Below are 16101 nucleotides of genomic sequence, written 5' to 3'. Positions count from 1 at the left end.
GCAAGCACAAAGGGAGAAAGAGCTCTTAATCAACAGGATGGCAAAGACCCCATACATCGGTGGAAAATATTGTTTCTAGAAATTACTTGGCACATTCCTAGTTATTTCCCCCATCAGACCTTCTCGAGGATTGCAATTAAAAATCATAATCTTTTTAGCATGTACAAACCTCCCCAAGGCTGGAAGCACTATGTATTGAGTATGATTGTGATTATTTGGCAGCTATTCATGGGCAACCCATTAATTTATGGAAACGGAATAAAACTTGACGAGTGTAATCATTGAGAAATCACATGAGAAACTGAAAGCTTTCCTCAATGATACTGACCTTTTTACTACTATGATTAGGGGCAACATGAACTCTATTACCTCCTTCATCACCCTTCTTACTGTCTTTTTAGCCACTGTATGCAACAATGCTGTTAAACTTGCATTTTCAAAGGGATATAAAAATAACTTACTTTACAGGAATGTTTCTCAATTTTGTCTTTTCGGCAGCCTGTAAACACAAGAGGGGTGGGGGAAACAAATCATTAAGTCACACACTAAAGCAAGCAAACATCAGCTCATGGGAGCTTTTCACCAGCAACATCCCAGAGCTGTGGCACAGGCTGTAGGACCATTCAGAGAGACAGTGCTGGGTGTGAAATGTTCCAGCCCCAATTTGTGATATCAGCAGGGTTTGTTTATTTTTAGTGGCCACCAGTCTTTAGGAACCTCTCATTCAGGGCTGGTACTTCATTTCCCACTCAGAGGTCTGGCCCCTTTGTCACAAGTTATCTGTCCCCATCAGGAGAAAGAATAACAAGAGGAAAAAACAGAAGGAAGAACAGACTCAATTTCTAAAACTGTTTTTATTCACCAGCAACAGAAAAGGGCAAGAGATGACCAAATGTTCAGATCAATTTCCTCTTGTGAAACCTTTAAGAAAAAACACTCCAAATCATCTAAATGAGTAAATCTTTGGGCCTCTCAGCCTGCACCACCTCAGACATGGAGCCTGGTTCCAGTTTATTGCTGAACCCATTGATCTGTGTACAGTCCATTTATCATTCATGAAAAGAGCCAGTGATCTTCACAGTATATTAGGAGAAACAACTCAGATCATCTGTCAACGGCCCTCTTATTTCTGTTTCCCTCTCCACAGGGATTTCATCTCCTTCGATTCTTCTTGAATTAAAATGTTGCTAAGCAACACAGCTGGGGGCACCGATGGCAGCGCCGCGCCAGTCTATCACACTGGTTAAGCCGCTCAAGATGTTAGTGGAGACTTTTCCCTTTAATGCTTCTCTGGCATAATTATGTAATCTGAAACGACCTTACATCCCACTCTTGTTTTGTTCAGAACAGGTAAATAATATTTTAAAGGAAGAGGGCTGGAAATATCACTGGCAGAAAAAGCTAGTGTTCTATCATTTTGGAGAATTCCTCCTGGTGTTTGCAGAACAAGGATGCAATAGGTTTACATGTAGAAAGTGGTCAGATGGTTGGTAAGATTACAAGCACAGAGAGTGGCGAAAGGCAGAATTAAGGCAACTGATCCATAAACCCTTGATACTAAGGAAAGTTCTAGTGCCTGATTACCTGCAGAGGCATTTTTACAAAACCTGCCGACATTTAGAAGTGTTATGGTGAGGAACCTTAACCTCTGATATACTTGCGGGGAAATAAAATGGTTCCTACATAAGAAGTGTGAGTATTAGTGGTTCAGAGAAATGCTCATATAAGCCAATATAAAACTAATGAAAAACTTTTGAAACCTCTGGGATCTGCATAAGTGGGCTCCAAATTTGCCAGAATTAATTTTCCCTTGGGCTCTATGATGGGGCTAGTTTTTCAAAATACCCGCTGTTTTGGTACTTTTGCCTCCCATCATAGCGAAGATAATATCTGTGTTTAAATCCATGGAAATCCCTAACAATGAGTTTAAAATTTGGGAGAAAGAGTGAGAGCTTGTGAGAGCTTGGATAGTGCAACAGCAATCCTCTGGGCTGACTCTCAGCTTGCAAAGAAAAATGTTTTTGTTTCATTTGGATTATATTTTGCATCTAAAGAATAAATCAATGAATGCATGACAGGAATCAACTATACTAATTGTATAGTAGGGGTGCTAAATAAAACACTTAAATAAAATACCTCAGGAAATGCTCAACTTCAGATTGCACAAGTAATTGAGAAAAACCCAAGCCTAATTATGCCTTCTCAAACAAGCTTATGATGAAATGGGGTCCTTGCCTCAAAAGTGAGATAATCTGATTGTGTCTCTTTCCAATAGTTCTCTCCTAAATCTCCCTTTTTCAGTGGCCATATGCTAATGCAGAGTCAGAAGCATGCTATTAAGAAACTTTCTAAGTAATAAACTACATGTAACAACACACAAATGTTCCATTTTAAATGAACTGAAACACCACCAAAAATAGCATTTCAGTTTCCCAAGCTTCCCACTAAAAGCCAAGTTTCAGTCCCATCCTGCAGGAAACTAAAATTATTTTTAAAGCTCATAAACATTGTTCCACAATGTCAGATTTATTTTTTTACTGTAGAGTGGTATTTTCCTTGACTCTTCTATGTACCAAATAGCTGGACTATAACAATTCTGAGTTCAAGCATGTGAAACTTGCATCTAGATCAAGATTTTCTCCTGAATTATTTAAAAATCAATACACAAAAACAGGTATCAAGATACAGATAAAGAAGAGGAAACAGCAGAGAGGAGAGTATCTAGGATCACAGGTAAATCATGATAATGCAGTTGACTTAATATAAAGTACAGCAGAATAAATTCTGGAGAGCACATGCATGACAATGTGAGCAAAACTGTTTACATGAAAGATTAAAAAAGATGAAGATATTTCATAGAGTGAGAACTGGCAATGTCAGTCACAGAATATCAAAGAGCAGAGTCTAAACTGCATGTTTGATTTTTGACCACTTAGCTATGTTGATCACAGCCATTTACCCTGAAAGAAATGTAGTAGCTTCAGGAAAAAAGAATTATAGATACATTTTGTTTTCTTGGACCTGAAAATTCTAGCACGTATCTTTCCCTAGATTTTTACATGGAGAATTTCCACCTCTTTTTTCCCTTTGTTACCAGAAACAGGTACTTCACTAACTCTTAAGAAAAGGCACATGCTGGAGGAACAGTGTCCTTCATACACATGCTTACTTATACAAAACTGAAAAACCACTGCAAGTGCTTAGGTTAATCTACAGGCCAGCCCAGTTTAATGCTGGATCATTAGGCAACTGGTCATTTCCTATTACAAAGGATTCACTTTGAGTGGGATCACAGTGATGTTAGACACAGCACAAAATACATCAGGGATTTAGTCTGAGGAAGAAACGCAGGATCTGTCCTTCTGCTTTTATTTGTCTTGTAGGTGCTGCTCATTCATTTTTCAAAGCGTATTTGTTGCGATATGAACATGCCCAGTGGCAGAAGATAATGGAAGGCAAAATCAAAGTGACATTGAGTAATTCAACACATTAAGCTTTGATGCATAAACATATTGTTTGAAAATATTTGGTGTGCAGCAGGTCTATCAATTAGAGCTAATTATTTTTCTCTGATCAGGAAGAATGCAATCTTGTTTTAGGCAGGTTTCTTTGAAATGTGCGTCTTTTATATGACTTCATTATAGGAAAATACTTCTTCCAAATTACTTCTTTTCTCAGCTGCTTAGCTATTGACTCAAATTTTCTGTGTTGAGTAGCTCTCTCTGCTTTGATAATTAACTTTTGATCATTACTGAATTTAGCAGCTCTAGTCAGATGTGTTCGTAGCCATCCTCCTCAACTATTTCAGTGTTCATCGCCTTTAATCTTTGAACAAAATGATCTCATTGAGCCTCCATCAACCTCGCTACTCAGTTAATAATTCCTGTTTCTCATCTTTATGACTGAGTCTGATTTGTTTTAGACTTGATGCAAGCTTTTGATTATTAATTTAAGATATTTCAAAGACAAACATGTTTTAAGAGTTATTTCTTTATCTTAAATTCCTAGGCCTTTACAAGTAAGAAACTGATTTTAACTTCACAATGACTCCTGAACTTCAATGTATTAAAAGTACTAGCTAGAAACAGAACAGGTAGGAGGTCCCTAAACCCCCATATATGTGCCCTGAGTGACAGATGCTGCTGCCAGAGATTGAAATGAAATTGGACTGGTATAATGTAATATTCAATGGGTGTTAGGAGAGTTACATCATGGGACCTTTGCTAATTTTGAGCTTGAAAACATGCATTAAAAATAATTTAGGATGATTAGAAAATGGAAGTCAGAATGAACCAGACAATCATTCCACTTTAATTTGTAATTCTAATTTTTTTTTAAACAATCATGGTCTCTCAATAATTGTGCTTCTGTTCCCTAAGACCTTATTTCAACAGCTGACTCCAGTATTGAATAAGAAGGAAGAAGATGAGAAACGTGTGAAAAGCAGTAAGACACAGAGGCTTATGCATCAGAAATTCTTGCCCAGGGATGTTTTACCCTGATTCTTGAAGCTGTGAATGACTCCTACCTCTACACCTGATTTTGGTGCTAATTGTTTTACCATTAGCTGAAGAGGAACTTGCACTGTGCTCTACTTGTTCTGTAGTGTGGATTTACCCATAAACTTACTTTGTTGGAAGGCATTTAATTATTCCACAAAAGATTAAACACGGGAATAAGCACAAACTACTTCTAGATTGTGAACAAGAACTGCAGAACGTGAAAATGATGGTTATATTCATCATTATCAACTACCTGACTGGCTTTTGGATTGAATGAAGCAGAAAAAGTATCCCAGTCAGTACAACTTTCCTACATCACAAATGAGAGATGAATGAACTGACAAGAAGACAGCTCAAAAATAACCAAGTAAAATAGCTGGCGTCTGCTAAACGCAAATTATATTTTTGGTGAAGTGCTACAGAAAAAGTGCCTGCTATCCAAAGAAAATATGTATTTTCCATTGCATAACTGAAAATCCAGAATTTTCATTGGAAAATATTTGATTTTGAGAAAGTGAGGTTAGACAAAAATTTTTTCCCAAGATGCGGCCTCACCTTCTTGATACAGAAACACTGGTGAGCCAGCTAAGAAGACAATTGATGAGCCTCAAAGTATCTCTTAGGGTGAGACAGATGACACTTCATGTCATCGAATGTGTTGGCAGAGGAAGGCAGACCTTCATGCTCAAACTGCTCCCCTTTTTCCATGCAACTCTAACTCAGGTTTATTTCCCAGTTTCTAACCAGCTCTGTCTGCTTGGGTGAACAGCCAACTGACTACACAAATAAGTTTACAACCCACCACACTCTTCTCCTGTGCTGTAGGTATAGAAGAGATTCCTCAGAGACTCAATTCAACAGTACAGTAAAAACAAAGATACTTTCCACATTAGTTAAGTTATATATATATATATATATATATATATATATAGTTTATATCTTCTCCTAGATTGTAATTTGTTTTGGGAGTTATGCCATGCCATTTATACAGAATGCCTTCTCTATGATCCTAAGTAATCAACTGAAAACCACAACTTTCGACTGCGCTGTGCCCTGATTCTCTGATGATACAGTTGGTGCTAAATACAGCTGGATTTCCTCTGGAGGAGGAAAACATGGTGCACAGCAAATAAACCATCCAAAATTGTGCTGGGAATCAGAAAGCCCTAACCCATAATGTGTATGCATAAATATGTGTTGTGCTCCATACATTTTTCTTCTTTACTTCATTGGTTACTCTCCCTACCTGTCCCCTCATGAACAGAGGAGATTATATTTCTTTCTTGCTAATTGCCTTTGACATGAAGTTGGCAACCTTGCATTTGAGATTGTGTGCGTGATGTTTCCAGTCAGTCTCACCTGGAGGACAAAAAGCCCAATGTTACTGTATCTAGGACCAAAAACACTGGAGAAGATACTCTCCTCCTCATGTCAGTTTTAAAAATGAGTATTTTTCATTTAGGATTCAAATGTATGGAATGGATTAACCAAAACCCATTTTTTGTAATATCAAGTCACCAAGCATGTGATATCTGCAAATCAGAATGGTTCACTGAGCCTTTGTTGTGTATGAACCACAGAGAGTTCTCCATCATTGCTTTCAGCAATGCAGTAACCTTCACAGAGAAATGCTCAGGAGTACTTGAAATACTGCAAATTTCATTTCAATTATAGCAGTAAAGGTTGGGTAAAACAAAACAAATCAAATAAAAAAAAAAGAGTTAAAATGACCCAATCTAAACCAGTGTGTCTGTGGTTTAGGAGTCACCTTCATCCCTGATAACATGAACTAAGCAACAACACAGATATATTTGGGTTTCTATCAGCATTTTTTTCCAAAACCCTATTTTCCATTTGCTTAATAGTGTAAATCAAACTAAGAAAGTGTGCAATAACAAATGTAGCCTATTTCAATTCTTGAAGAACTATTCTGTAATTTTTTTTAAACAGAGAAAAGAGCTACACACTGCACACTGAAGAGTGCTTGTCTGTTTGTGTAGAGGTATCTGAGCTCTGAGCTGGTTTTAAATTAGCCAGTGTGGACACTGTGAACATTGTTGCTTTTGCCACACAGGTATCAGTTTACTCAATGTCTTTGGCGAACTTTACAATACAAACTGTTACAGCTATCTGTCAGTGAGCTGCCTACTGCAAAGATAACTCACATAACATGCTTGCTTAAGACTTCAATACTACTGTACCTTGACGAAAGAGGCTTGAAACAGTGTCTTCCTGTCCCATAAAAACATCCTCTTAATGAGAAGTCACTATTTGTACTAATTTTGAGTCCTCAATCCGACAAAGGAGAAATTGTAACACGATATTACAAATTCTACTTATTCTGCTTTGCAGTCCTATGAACCATTGTAACCTACTCCATGTAACTCTCCTTGTCAGGGGAGTTGGACTTGATGATCTCCTGAGATCCCTTCCAAACCTGGAATTCTGTGATTGTCAAGTTAATTTAAAAATGCTAACCAATGTCTCATAAAACCTAGTAGATTTAGTGTTCTGACAGTACTGACTATGGTAGAGAATGGCACTCTGTCTAGAGCTAGACCTCATTTTTCATAAGAATTGTTTTATTTGTAAAACAACTATACATCTCTGGTGACAGAAATTCAGAAAACTGCACTGAATGGTCCATTTTTAAGAAAAAAGATCCACATTGAAATTGTGGTTTGAAACATCCTTTCCTGGAAATGAATTTGTTACAAATTGATCACAAATGACCAAGGCTCAGCAATTGTGAAAATATAAAAGATCTATTGGTAACTAAAACTCAGTATTTGTTTTGTCTTATTTACTATATTTTTCTAAAATATGTGTTTGGTTCAACCCTTCAGAAGGCTAACAAATGATTAAAAAATCCATTTCTTGCTGAGTTTACTCCATAGCTGTACCTCATCATGTTAATCACATGATTAAAAAATTGAAGAGGCAGAAGAAACACAGAAAAGATCAAGAATTCTTTATAAGAGAAACAAAAAGTTTTCCCCAAACTTCCTTCAAGGAGTAAGTAGCAAAAGGATATTCTTACTAAGAATATCCTGTGACCTTACTGTCAGATGCAGACAGTCACCACAACCTGTGTAATGTTCAGTTTCCCAGTTCTAGCAAGAGAATTATCTTTAGTAACCCTGAAACTTATCTCAAGAGTGCTGATATTTTGTGATCTTATTCTTATGGTCTCTCTCTCTCTCCGTACAAGGTGCAGTTTTAGAGTGCAGTGCCTGATTGTTACTTTTGCAATGTTCACTTGCTCTGCCACAATGGACAGGCAGACATCTCAAGATACAGTCCTTTGTACCCCTGCTCATTTGCAGCTTTTGCCCTTAAGTTTTCCTTTGTGATAAAGGCCTTCATTTCATTTCATTGGGAATTCAACCTATCCTTAGTCTTCTCCCTATTTTAAGTAAAGGAATAGTTCCCTAGACTTGAGAAGCAAAAAGGGCAGTCACGGAGTACCAGCAGTGGCAGTGAATTGATGTTGCTGCGTTCATGCTGTCCATTTATTTCCAGTGGAGGAAATAAAGACTAGGAGGATTTTAATTTATATTGAATATTACATCTATACTGAATGTTAAAAGTATTACAAGCAGACAGCAGAGACAACATAAGTAAACACACATGAAATAACTCTGCTGACCTTGGTCCGGTTTAGTACATTGCTCAGATGACTTAGGCCAATTACTAAATTGCACATTTCCAAAAATTAGGCTCAATAGTATTGCCAAGAAATTGGTAATTTTGAAAAGCAGGCACACTCTCCACTCTGCTCAAATCAGAGCACCCTGCTGAAATCAACTGCACTGTCACACTGTGGTCCTGACCTGTCCCTGTGTGCAGGGAAATCTGTTCTGGGAAGATTCATCCTGCCAACACAGAACAGAGCACCTAAAACCCCAGCAAACCTTCATCTGCAGTGGCAGATGAATTCATCCTAAGAAATATTAAGATGTGTGTTTAGCTTTTATTACTCTTCTCTTTCTGGAATACCTCCAGGAGAGATCAACTTCCACTTTTCTCCTTAATTCTGGCTGACAGAGGCTAATTACTGGATTTATCATGCTCTTTCCAGCACCTTCTTTAAGTTTTCCTGATACCTATGAGTCCCTCCTCCAGCCTTTTGCAACTCTTCCTGTCTCAAACCCAGAACTAGCACTATCCTCTACTGGTGTAAAAAACTCCAAGGAATTCAGATTTTGAAGTTCATGCATAGTTGCTTAGGCTTTTACAGAAGAGCAATGCTGCAGGATGGCCAGTGTAAGAAAACCAGACACTTCCTTCACCAGAATTCTTCATGAGACATTCATGATAAAAATCCCACTCTCCTTCTGAGGAGAAAAGGGAGATAAATGTGTCCTATGTGGTCAGATTACTGAGTGTTGAGCACAGAGATGGTCTGCAGTTATCACAGATTTCAGATTTATTTTACAGGAAGTGTGGCCAAGGCGGGCTTTTGTCTTAGCAACAAGGCTGGGGTTGATCAACTCTCTCACCTGCTGCTGCCTCTGCTTTGCTGCCAAAACACTACAGGGCTTTTGCCTAAGTAGTATACATAGCAAGGAGCTCTGGTGAAATATATTTTCCTCATGCTTATAATAAAGACTCTTTTACAAAAAATTGTGTACACAATCATGCACATGCACACAGAGTACATGGCCCATCCTGTGGACTGAGAGCCTCATGTCCCTCTTCCAACCCAAAAAGGCTGGCAGATCTCCAGCATCAGGTTCTTATGGCTGTACTGAGGAACTACTCTATTTGTAGTGACAGAGGCATCAGGGGTTCTAAAGCCCCCTCTCATGTGCATGATGTCTTACAGTGGGGCCGACAGAGCTTGGTAGCTTCAGGCTGGTGGCAGAAGTGAACCCAAGAGCAGCCCCTGTTAGAGTTCTGGGAGATTATGGAGTGCCTGATCACTTCTGGGGAAGAGAGGAGAAGGTTTCTTGAAGAAGTATAGTGTAAAACTTTTCAGCTAAGGCATTGCGTTCCCACTTCGTTAGGTCTGCCTGCCTGCCAGCATTTCTTTTCCCATAGTGTTTTTTTTTATTGTGGTAGTGGGTTCTTGACACTGACCTGCCAGTGTCAAACCATGGAAACACTTGGAAAACGTGAAGGAGTGGGAGGGATGGAGTTCCTCCAGCTCCTGTGCTGGTCTGGACAGATGCTGACCCAGAGTCCAGGCAAGAGCACAGCTGCAAGTTGCAGGGGCAAAGTTCTTCCTGATCTGTACTCCTGTGCGCTCTACAGCAACCAATTTTCCTGAGGGTTGTATTAATTCCTTTCCTCACTGATGGAATAATCCACAGTAACAAACAACATTTGTGAAAAAAATTACATGTGATTCTGTGAATTTGAACAAGTTAAAAGCTTTTGATAACACTGTGTGTTTTAGTTGTGTGCTATGCTTTTTGCAGAAAGCTCAGCCCAGATTTCAGAGTGGCTACTGAAAGGTTCTGCTGATAATTAACAAATTATATGAACCTACATCATTACCATGTGCATTATAACCTTAGAAATGTCAGTCATCAAATCTCTTAGTACCAAAGACTTGCCTAACAGAAGCTGGAGTATTAACTTACACAGTTGATACACTGTTGTTTCCACCACTTTTGTGCACAATAAAATAATTTGAATAACAATTTAAAATGGACCAAGGTAGCAAGAAGGGACATATATTAATGAAAGGATTTTTCATGGTTAGAAACTGACAAGGTTGGAGAATTAGAAGACTGTATTATCCTTATAGCTTCTATTTTCATTAATGGCTTAATGAAAACATTTCTGTACAATTATAAAGCATGACTGCAAATCTTAAACACTGGAATGTGTATTCTTTATCAAACACACACTGCTGTGGCTACAACTGATGCTGCACCACTCTGGGATTTCAATGAAACCCAATGACAGATAAACTGTTTACGTTAAAAGACTTTATCAAAGTTATTTTGCACCTAGTTTCATCCTAATCCGATTTTTCTATAGCTTTGACAAGATGACCTCTCTCACTGTGTGTGCAGTATTGATGTCATTACTGAAGAGCTGTTCTTCAGCTTTTCTGCTGATAACAAAGTAAATGGAAATGTGGAGAAACCTTGGGGAGGTAAACAGCTTGTTCAGGATCCAGCTAAAAATGGGAAAAATACAACAGGTAAGGATATCTATTGTTACAAGGAAAGTGATAACTGTTGCACTTTAAAAACTGTTTACATGATATTATGAAGGCGTATTATGTCTTAGAACTTCATAAAATCTAAAAAGTTTAACTCGAATAAAGGGATTGAAAGCTTAGCATATATTACAAGAATTATTTTAAGACTCAGTGAAAAAGTCAAACATTTTAAATTTAATTACCTATTACTAATCTAGCAAAAAAGAATTATGTTTATGTAAAATACAAACAATAGAGCAGGGCCATGGATTACACCCATGTCTTGTGTTTCGAGGGTTTTCAGAAAATTGGCAATCACTAAGAGGAGAAGAAAAAAAAATCAAGTAGGAAAGAAAAACATTTTATTGATTCGTTCTGCCAAAACCACTATATACATGAAATACTGATAATGGAGCAGGTCTGTAACTAGTATCAAAGTTTCTTTGGTTCAAAAACACACAGAACCCTAGCAATGGGCTTTAAATTAAGTACCCATTTAAAAGGTTAACAGGACTATTCCTTAGGCAGAAGAACAAAGAGGAGCTGGTTAAAGAAAATTGGGTACACCACAGCTACTTAAAATACTGTATCCAGGCACAATTCATTTGGATGCCTTTGAGCTCAAAGCTTGTTTGAATTATACAGAGATGTTCTACAGAACAAAAATACTAACCTGTGTTTTATCTAAGCTCTTTCAGCTGAACTGAGCTACTAATTAAAAATCTTCACTATTCTTCCTAATTTTTGATGTACTTTTTTAACAGAGTAATAAAGCCATCTAAAAAGCTGTCTCCTTCCTCAGAGAAGAATGTTAATATTAGCATCTCTGAAATGCCTTGTCATCTCCTAGTTTTACTAACAGCATGTCTGTCATATGCCTTGATTATACCTCTTGTAGCCAGTTTGAACATCCTGTGCCATACTGAATGCAATACTGATGCACATGCCAATGTTCCTCTCAGTGACAACACCACAAGAGTTCAGAATCCAGGCAATGCTTACATGTAACAGTACCTCTCAAATAATACATTAAGTAGATGTGTACCCGATATTAGAAATACATGACATAAAAACCTATCGGGTTGGTCAGTGTACATATTAAAAAATTCAAGTAGGTCAAATTGCGGATAACTTAAAACTTCAGAGACAGCAATTTTAATAAAACTGTCAATACAATTTTCTTTGTAAAAACATTTGACACTGATTATGCTGCTTATATTGAAACACAAACACAAGGTCTATATCTTTAGATCTTTTATTGAATTGTGAGCACAGCATCAATAGCTGCTTCTCAGCTGTAAATGAAAATTGATTCCAGATCTAACACATCGTTCTCGTGTATCTTTAATCCCCAATCACCCACAATGAGATGTAAGAATCAGCATTTTGTCTATAGGACAAAGCATGTGTCACATGGCCAGCACTGGAGGCACTGTGGTTGTGTTTACATGTGTAAGATGCAGGTGGGTAAATGCAGAAGCATCTTTGTTCAAGGGCCAGAACAGGAGTTGGCAGCTGGGGTAGAGTCATTGTAACTTGCCTCACGCTCTACTGCAATGACCCACATGGTCCAAAGTTTACAGATCCAAAACCTGAAGGCGCCAGCAATGAAAACCTCACTGGACCTCCTGCAGGTCACAGCCCAAAGATTTTCACTCAAAAATTTCTGCATCAAGCCCACAGCTCGATGAAAGCTAAAACAAAAAGAACTCACAAAGTTTCCATGCAATTTGCAGCAGTTTGGCAGTAGGAGTTTGACTTTGCAGTCAACTCTCGCTGAAGCCTCTTAAGCCCTCTGGGGTGAAACTGAAGTGTACAGTCTCAAACATAATTTTCTTGGTGATATGTGGCTAGGCCATCACCATGTGTACCTTAACCAAAATAAACGTAACGCTTACATCATGGAGGGTTCTCCAAATCATGCTTATAACTTTTAGGAGCAATATGTAGTTTTTCAAAATTCTGTTTGGAAATGGAATGCCAAAACTGGGCAGCACGATCAGTAACAGCCTTGCTGATGCTATCTATAGAATAAATACCTTCCACTGAATTCAACTTGGTAGTTCCTATCCTATTCAGAAATGAAGCACAACTTTTCAGTTACATGACTAACTGGAGCTATTGTGGTTGTGCTCCTTCTCAGCAGTAAGGAGAAAAGGAAGGAGATCTGTAACACCTGAAATACTATAAAGGCCCACAGACCCCTGAGTAAATGCAATACAGTTCATAAATAAGGGTGCAAGTTCATAGGAGTGAGGGAGGAAAACAGAAGAGCTTTGTTTCTTGCAGCCAAGTTTCTAACAATCTTCCACCTTGACAAATGGCCTACTGCTAGTCTCAGAACACGGGCTGATAGATCAAACTCTCCCCACATATTACAGACTTTCACTAAAAATTTATATCCAAGTACATTTATGGATCAGTGTCAGTACTGTCCTGTAAAAATTGAAAGGTCCAAGCAATTATCAAAGGACAAATCCTATGGCTCCCTGCTGACCACTGTTAGCAAAGAATTTTGATTTCCTTAAAATTAGAGTAAAAATAAAGGAAACACACTTGATTTTTAATTCTGTGTTGGGGTTTTTTGAATAAAAGTGAATAAATGCCAGCTCATGCTTCACACTGGCTGCAGGCTTATAGCAGAAAAAAATCATAAAGACTGTAAAGACAATGATTCCATTTCCTTATAGAAATGCTGCATAAACTGCTAGAATGGTTTTGAGCTGAGAGTTTTAATCTTTTCTCTCCCTGCCAGAATGAGCACATGTACACCTGAATAACAATGGTCATTTGACTGCAAAATATTTATGTTGAAAAAGCCCTTGAAGTTACTTTTTTGTTGTTTATGTATCTGACCAGTGGGCCAGATCAACCTTTCTTCCAATTTCCAATCCCCTCTACTCACAGAGATGTGGCAGAGGCTGCTGAAGTGTAATGAATGAGAGATGCAGCAGTCCTGCTGCTCAGCATTGCAAGGCCTTAGCCTGCCAAAAATATAAAGGCAGACACAGTCATTAACTCAGGAAACTTAAAAAGCTGTGAGCTGTATAATTTTGTCTATACCCTATTTGTAATACAAATAGAAGAGATGCAACTACACATATGTGAGGTACACAGGAAAGCTAAAGGTTGCCTTGAAGTGTAGGGCATTTAAGAAATGTTCTCAGTGTGCTTGTGTCCAGTTACTTCATTTGGAATCCCTAAGGATGCAGGTCAGTTAACAGATGACACCAAATTGGACGGTCAGTGGTGGGCTTGTAAGTACTCAGTTAAGAATTGGACTTGATGATCTTAGAAGATACTTTCTAACTGAAATGGTTGTATGAAAAAAAAAAAATAAATTTGCAAATTAGTACCAAATTTTGAGAAACTACATGAATGGTCCCTATGGTGCTCTCTTGTTTGTCTGCAGCCTATGCTGTGAATGTATTACACATGGTGGTTTGGAGCAGTCTGAGGCTTCCTGCAGCTGGGACAATCCCCACCCCTGAAGAGCCCAGGCTGCAGGCCCTGGTCTGGGAGCAGGGACACTTCACTCACAGGATGCTGCCCTGGTGAGAGGCATGTCCTATACTGTCAGCAGTGAGGGCTTCAGAGCTGTCAGAACCCCTCTGTGCACTGTGCTCTTTCCTGCTTAGGATTAACATCAGAGATGACATCTGCTCAAGGCAGTGAGGGCTTTTCATTTGATGTCAGCAAACACTGGTTCAAGCATTTGCTTCTTCATTCACCAGTGATAAGGAATTTCATACTAGCAGTATAAACTGTGTGAATTCAGAACTCTGTAAACTCTACTTAAGTCACTAGAAAATTATAACTGCTACCTGACAATGTATTTCCATTTTTGTATTTTAGGCATCTCAGGATCACAATGCCATTTTATAGGACCATTTGGGGAAACTTGCAAACCTGATGGTGTCATAAGTCACCATGTTTGCACAACACTGCATTGCACAAGTACAGGATTTTGACCCTTTGGCTTCAAAAGACAGTGTAAGTCTTGCCAGTGCTAAAAAATACTGACTTGTATGACTAAGGGGTCAACTTTCACCAGAAGGTAAATCTTTCCTGGCATGACCCTAAAGGATGGATGAGCTAGGCTGAAGGAGAAGATTTAGGCAATTTAAAAATAAGTAAAAAAGAATGATTGGCCTATAATTAAAATTTCCCAGACTGAAGAGATGAGCTTATGCTGAATTATAGCATTACCTTCCTCTCTATTGCAGACGTTTAAACATTTGAGTCTATTGCATATATAAAGTAAAATGAAGGATGAATTTAACACGGAGTTTCATTTTTTTTTTCTGATAAGCATGTTGAAAATATGAATTTCACCAGCCTTCTTTCCCAGCATTATCCATAAATATTTATAAGGTGGGAAGGATAGAGAATGACATGAGCCAGTTTTCTGAAAATGATTCTTCATTAACATCCCAAGTATGTGGAGAAACTTTCAGTATTGATTTAGAGCTACATGTTGAGGGCTTTTCCTTTCACAAATGGGAGTTACTGGATTACTCTGGACTCCCAGCCTTTACTCTCTGACTGGAACAAAAACTTACAGACCAAATTTTCTTGCATGGGCTTGTATAAATGGATTGCAAAGTGCAAAAAACTCTGTAGTTGTGTTGGTGCTCTTATGTGGTCCTTTTACACACACTTTCAAAAAGCTCATCAATTCAGAAAATGGGTGCAAAGCAAGAGGATGCTGTTCCACAGTCAGCTTGGTACAATGCAGGACAGAGATTCAGAGCAAATTAGCTGTTCCTGGGTGATGTTCTGTGTGGTCTCTAATTCAAAGGTTAATAAGTCATTCACTTCACAAAGTTAACCAGCAAAACTGAAATACATTCCTGTTTGAAAGTGTTTCCCCTAATGAGAAGAAAGAAAACAAGATTTAAGCTAATGGATTCTGCAGCCCACCAAAATGCTTTTCATGCAAATATAGTAAGTCAACACAAACAGATCCAACCAATGAAATAACTTTGTCAGTTTAAATGGTCTATGCACTTATATTAGATGTATTTACCTGTTCATTGTCATCTTCATCACTGCTGAGTTTTAGATCATCCTCAAGCATTCTGAAAAAAAAAGAGAAACAATACAGAATTACATTTAATGTATTAACTTCATGTACAATGGACAAAATCTACACCTCAGCAAAGTCACTGGAGAAACTCTCTTCCAATTCAACAGCAAAATCAGACCTGAGGTAAGTAAACTGATGAATAATCCACATATTAGCGCTTCTTTGTGATTCTAGGGAAGAACAAATCACTTTCAGAGTCATCCATCATGAAATTTGGCAGTCAGCTGCTCTTTCATGTCCTCTTTTATTTCCACATTGTCTTATAGGGATTAGTCCATATACACCTACATGTGTTTCTAAACCAGAAGAGAAATTCAGCTCTGAGACTGCTAAAAACTGGGAAAAAGTCATCC

At 38.1% G+C, this 16101-nt stretch overlaps 1 protein-coding gene across 5 annotated transcripts in view; it reads right to left on the bottom strand.

Annotated features, from left to right (window-relative positions):
- Positions 1-16101, bottom strand: part of AFF2 (ALF transcription elongation factor 2) — a 334567-nt gene that overhangs the window by 81562 nt on the left and 236904 nt on the right. For all 5 annotated transcript variants that reach the window (XM_056491312.1, XM_056491315.1, XM_056491314.1 and 2 more), the window contains exons 8-9: positions 15689-15740; positions 462-499 (exon numbers count right to left, since the gene is read on the bottom strand). In XM_056491312.1, the coding sequence (XP_056347287.1) occupies positions 462-499; positions 15689-15740 (90 nt within the window). The remainder of the gene's footprint in view (positions 1-461; positions 500-15688; positions 15741-16101) is intronic.

Source organism: Oenanthe melanoleuca, chromosome 4A, assembly GCF_029582105.1.
Source record: "Oenanthe melanoleuca isolate GR-GAL-2019-014 chromosome 4A, OMel1.0, whole genome shotgun sequence".
Lineage (NCBI taxonomy): Eukaryota > Metazoa > Chordata > Aves > Passeriformes > Muscicapidae > Oenanthe > Oenanthe melanoleuca.
This window is presented reverse-complemented; position numbering and strand designations above follow the sequence as displayed.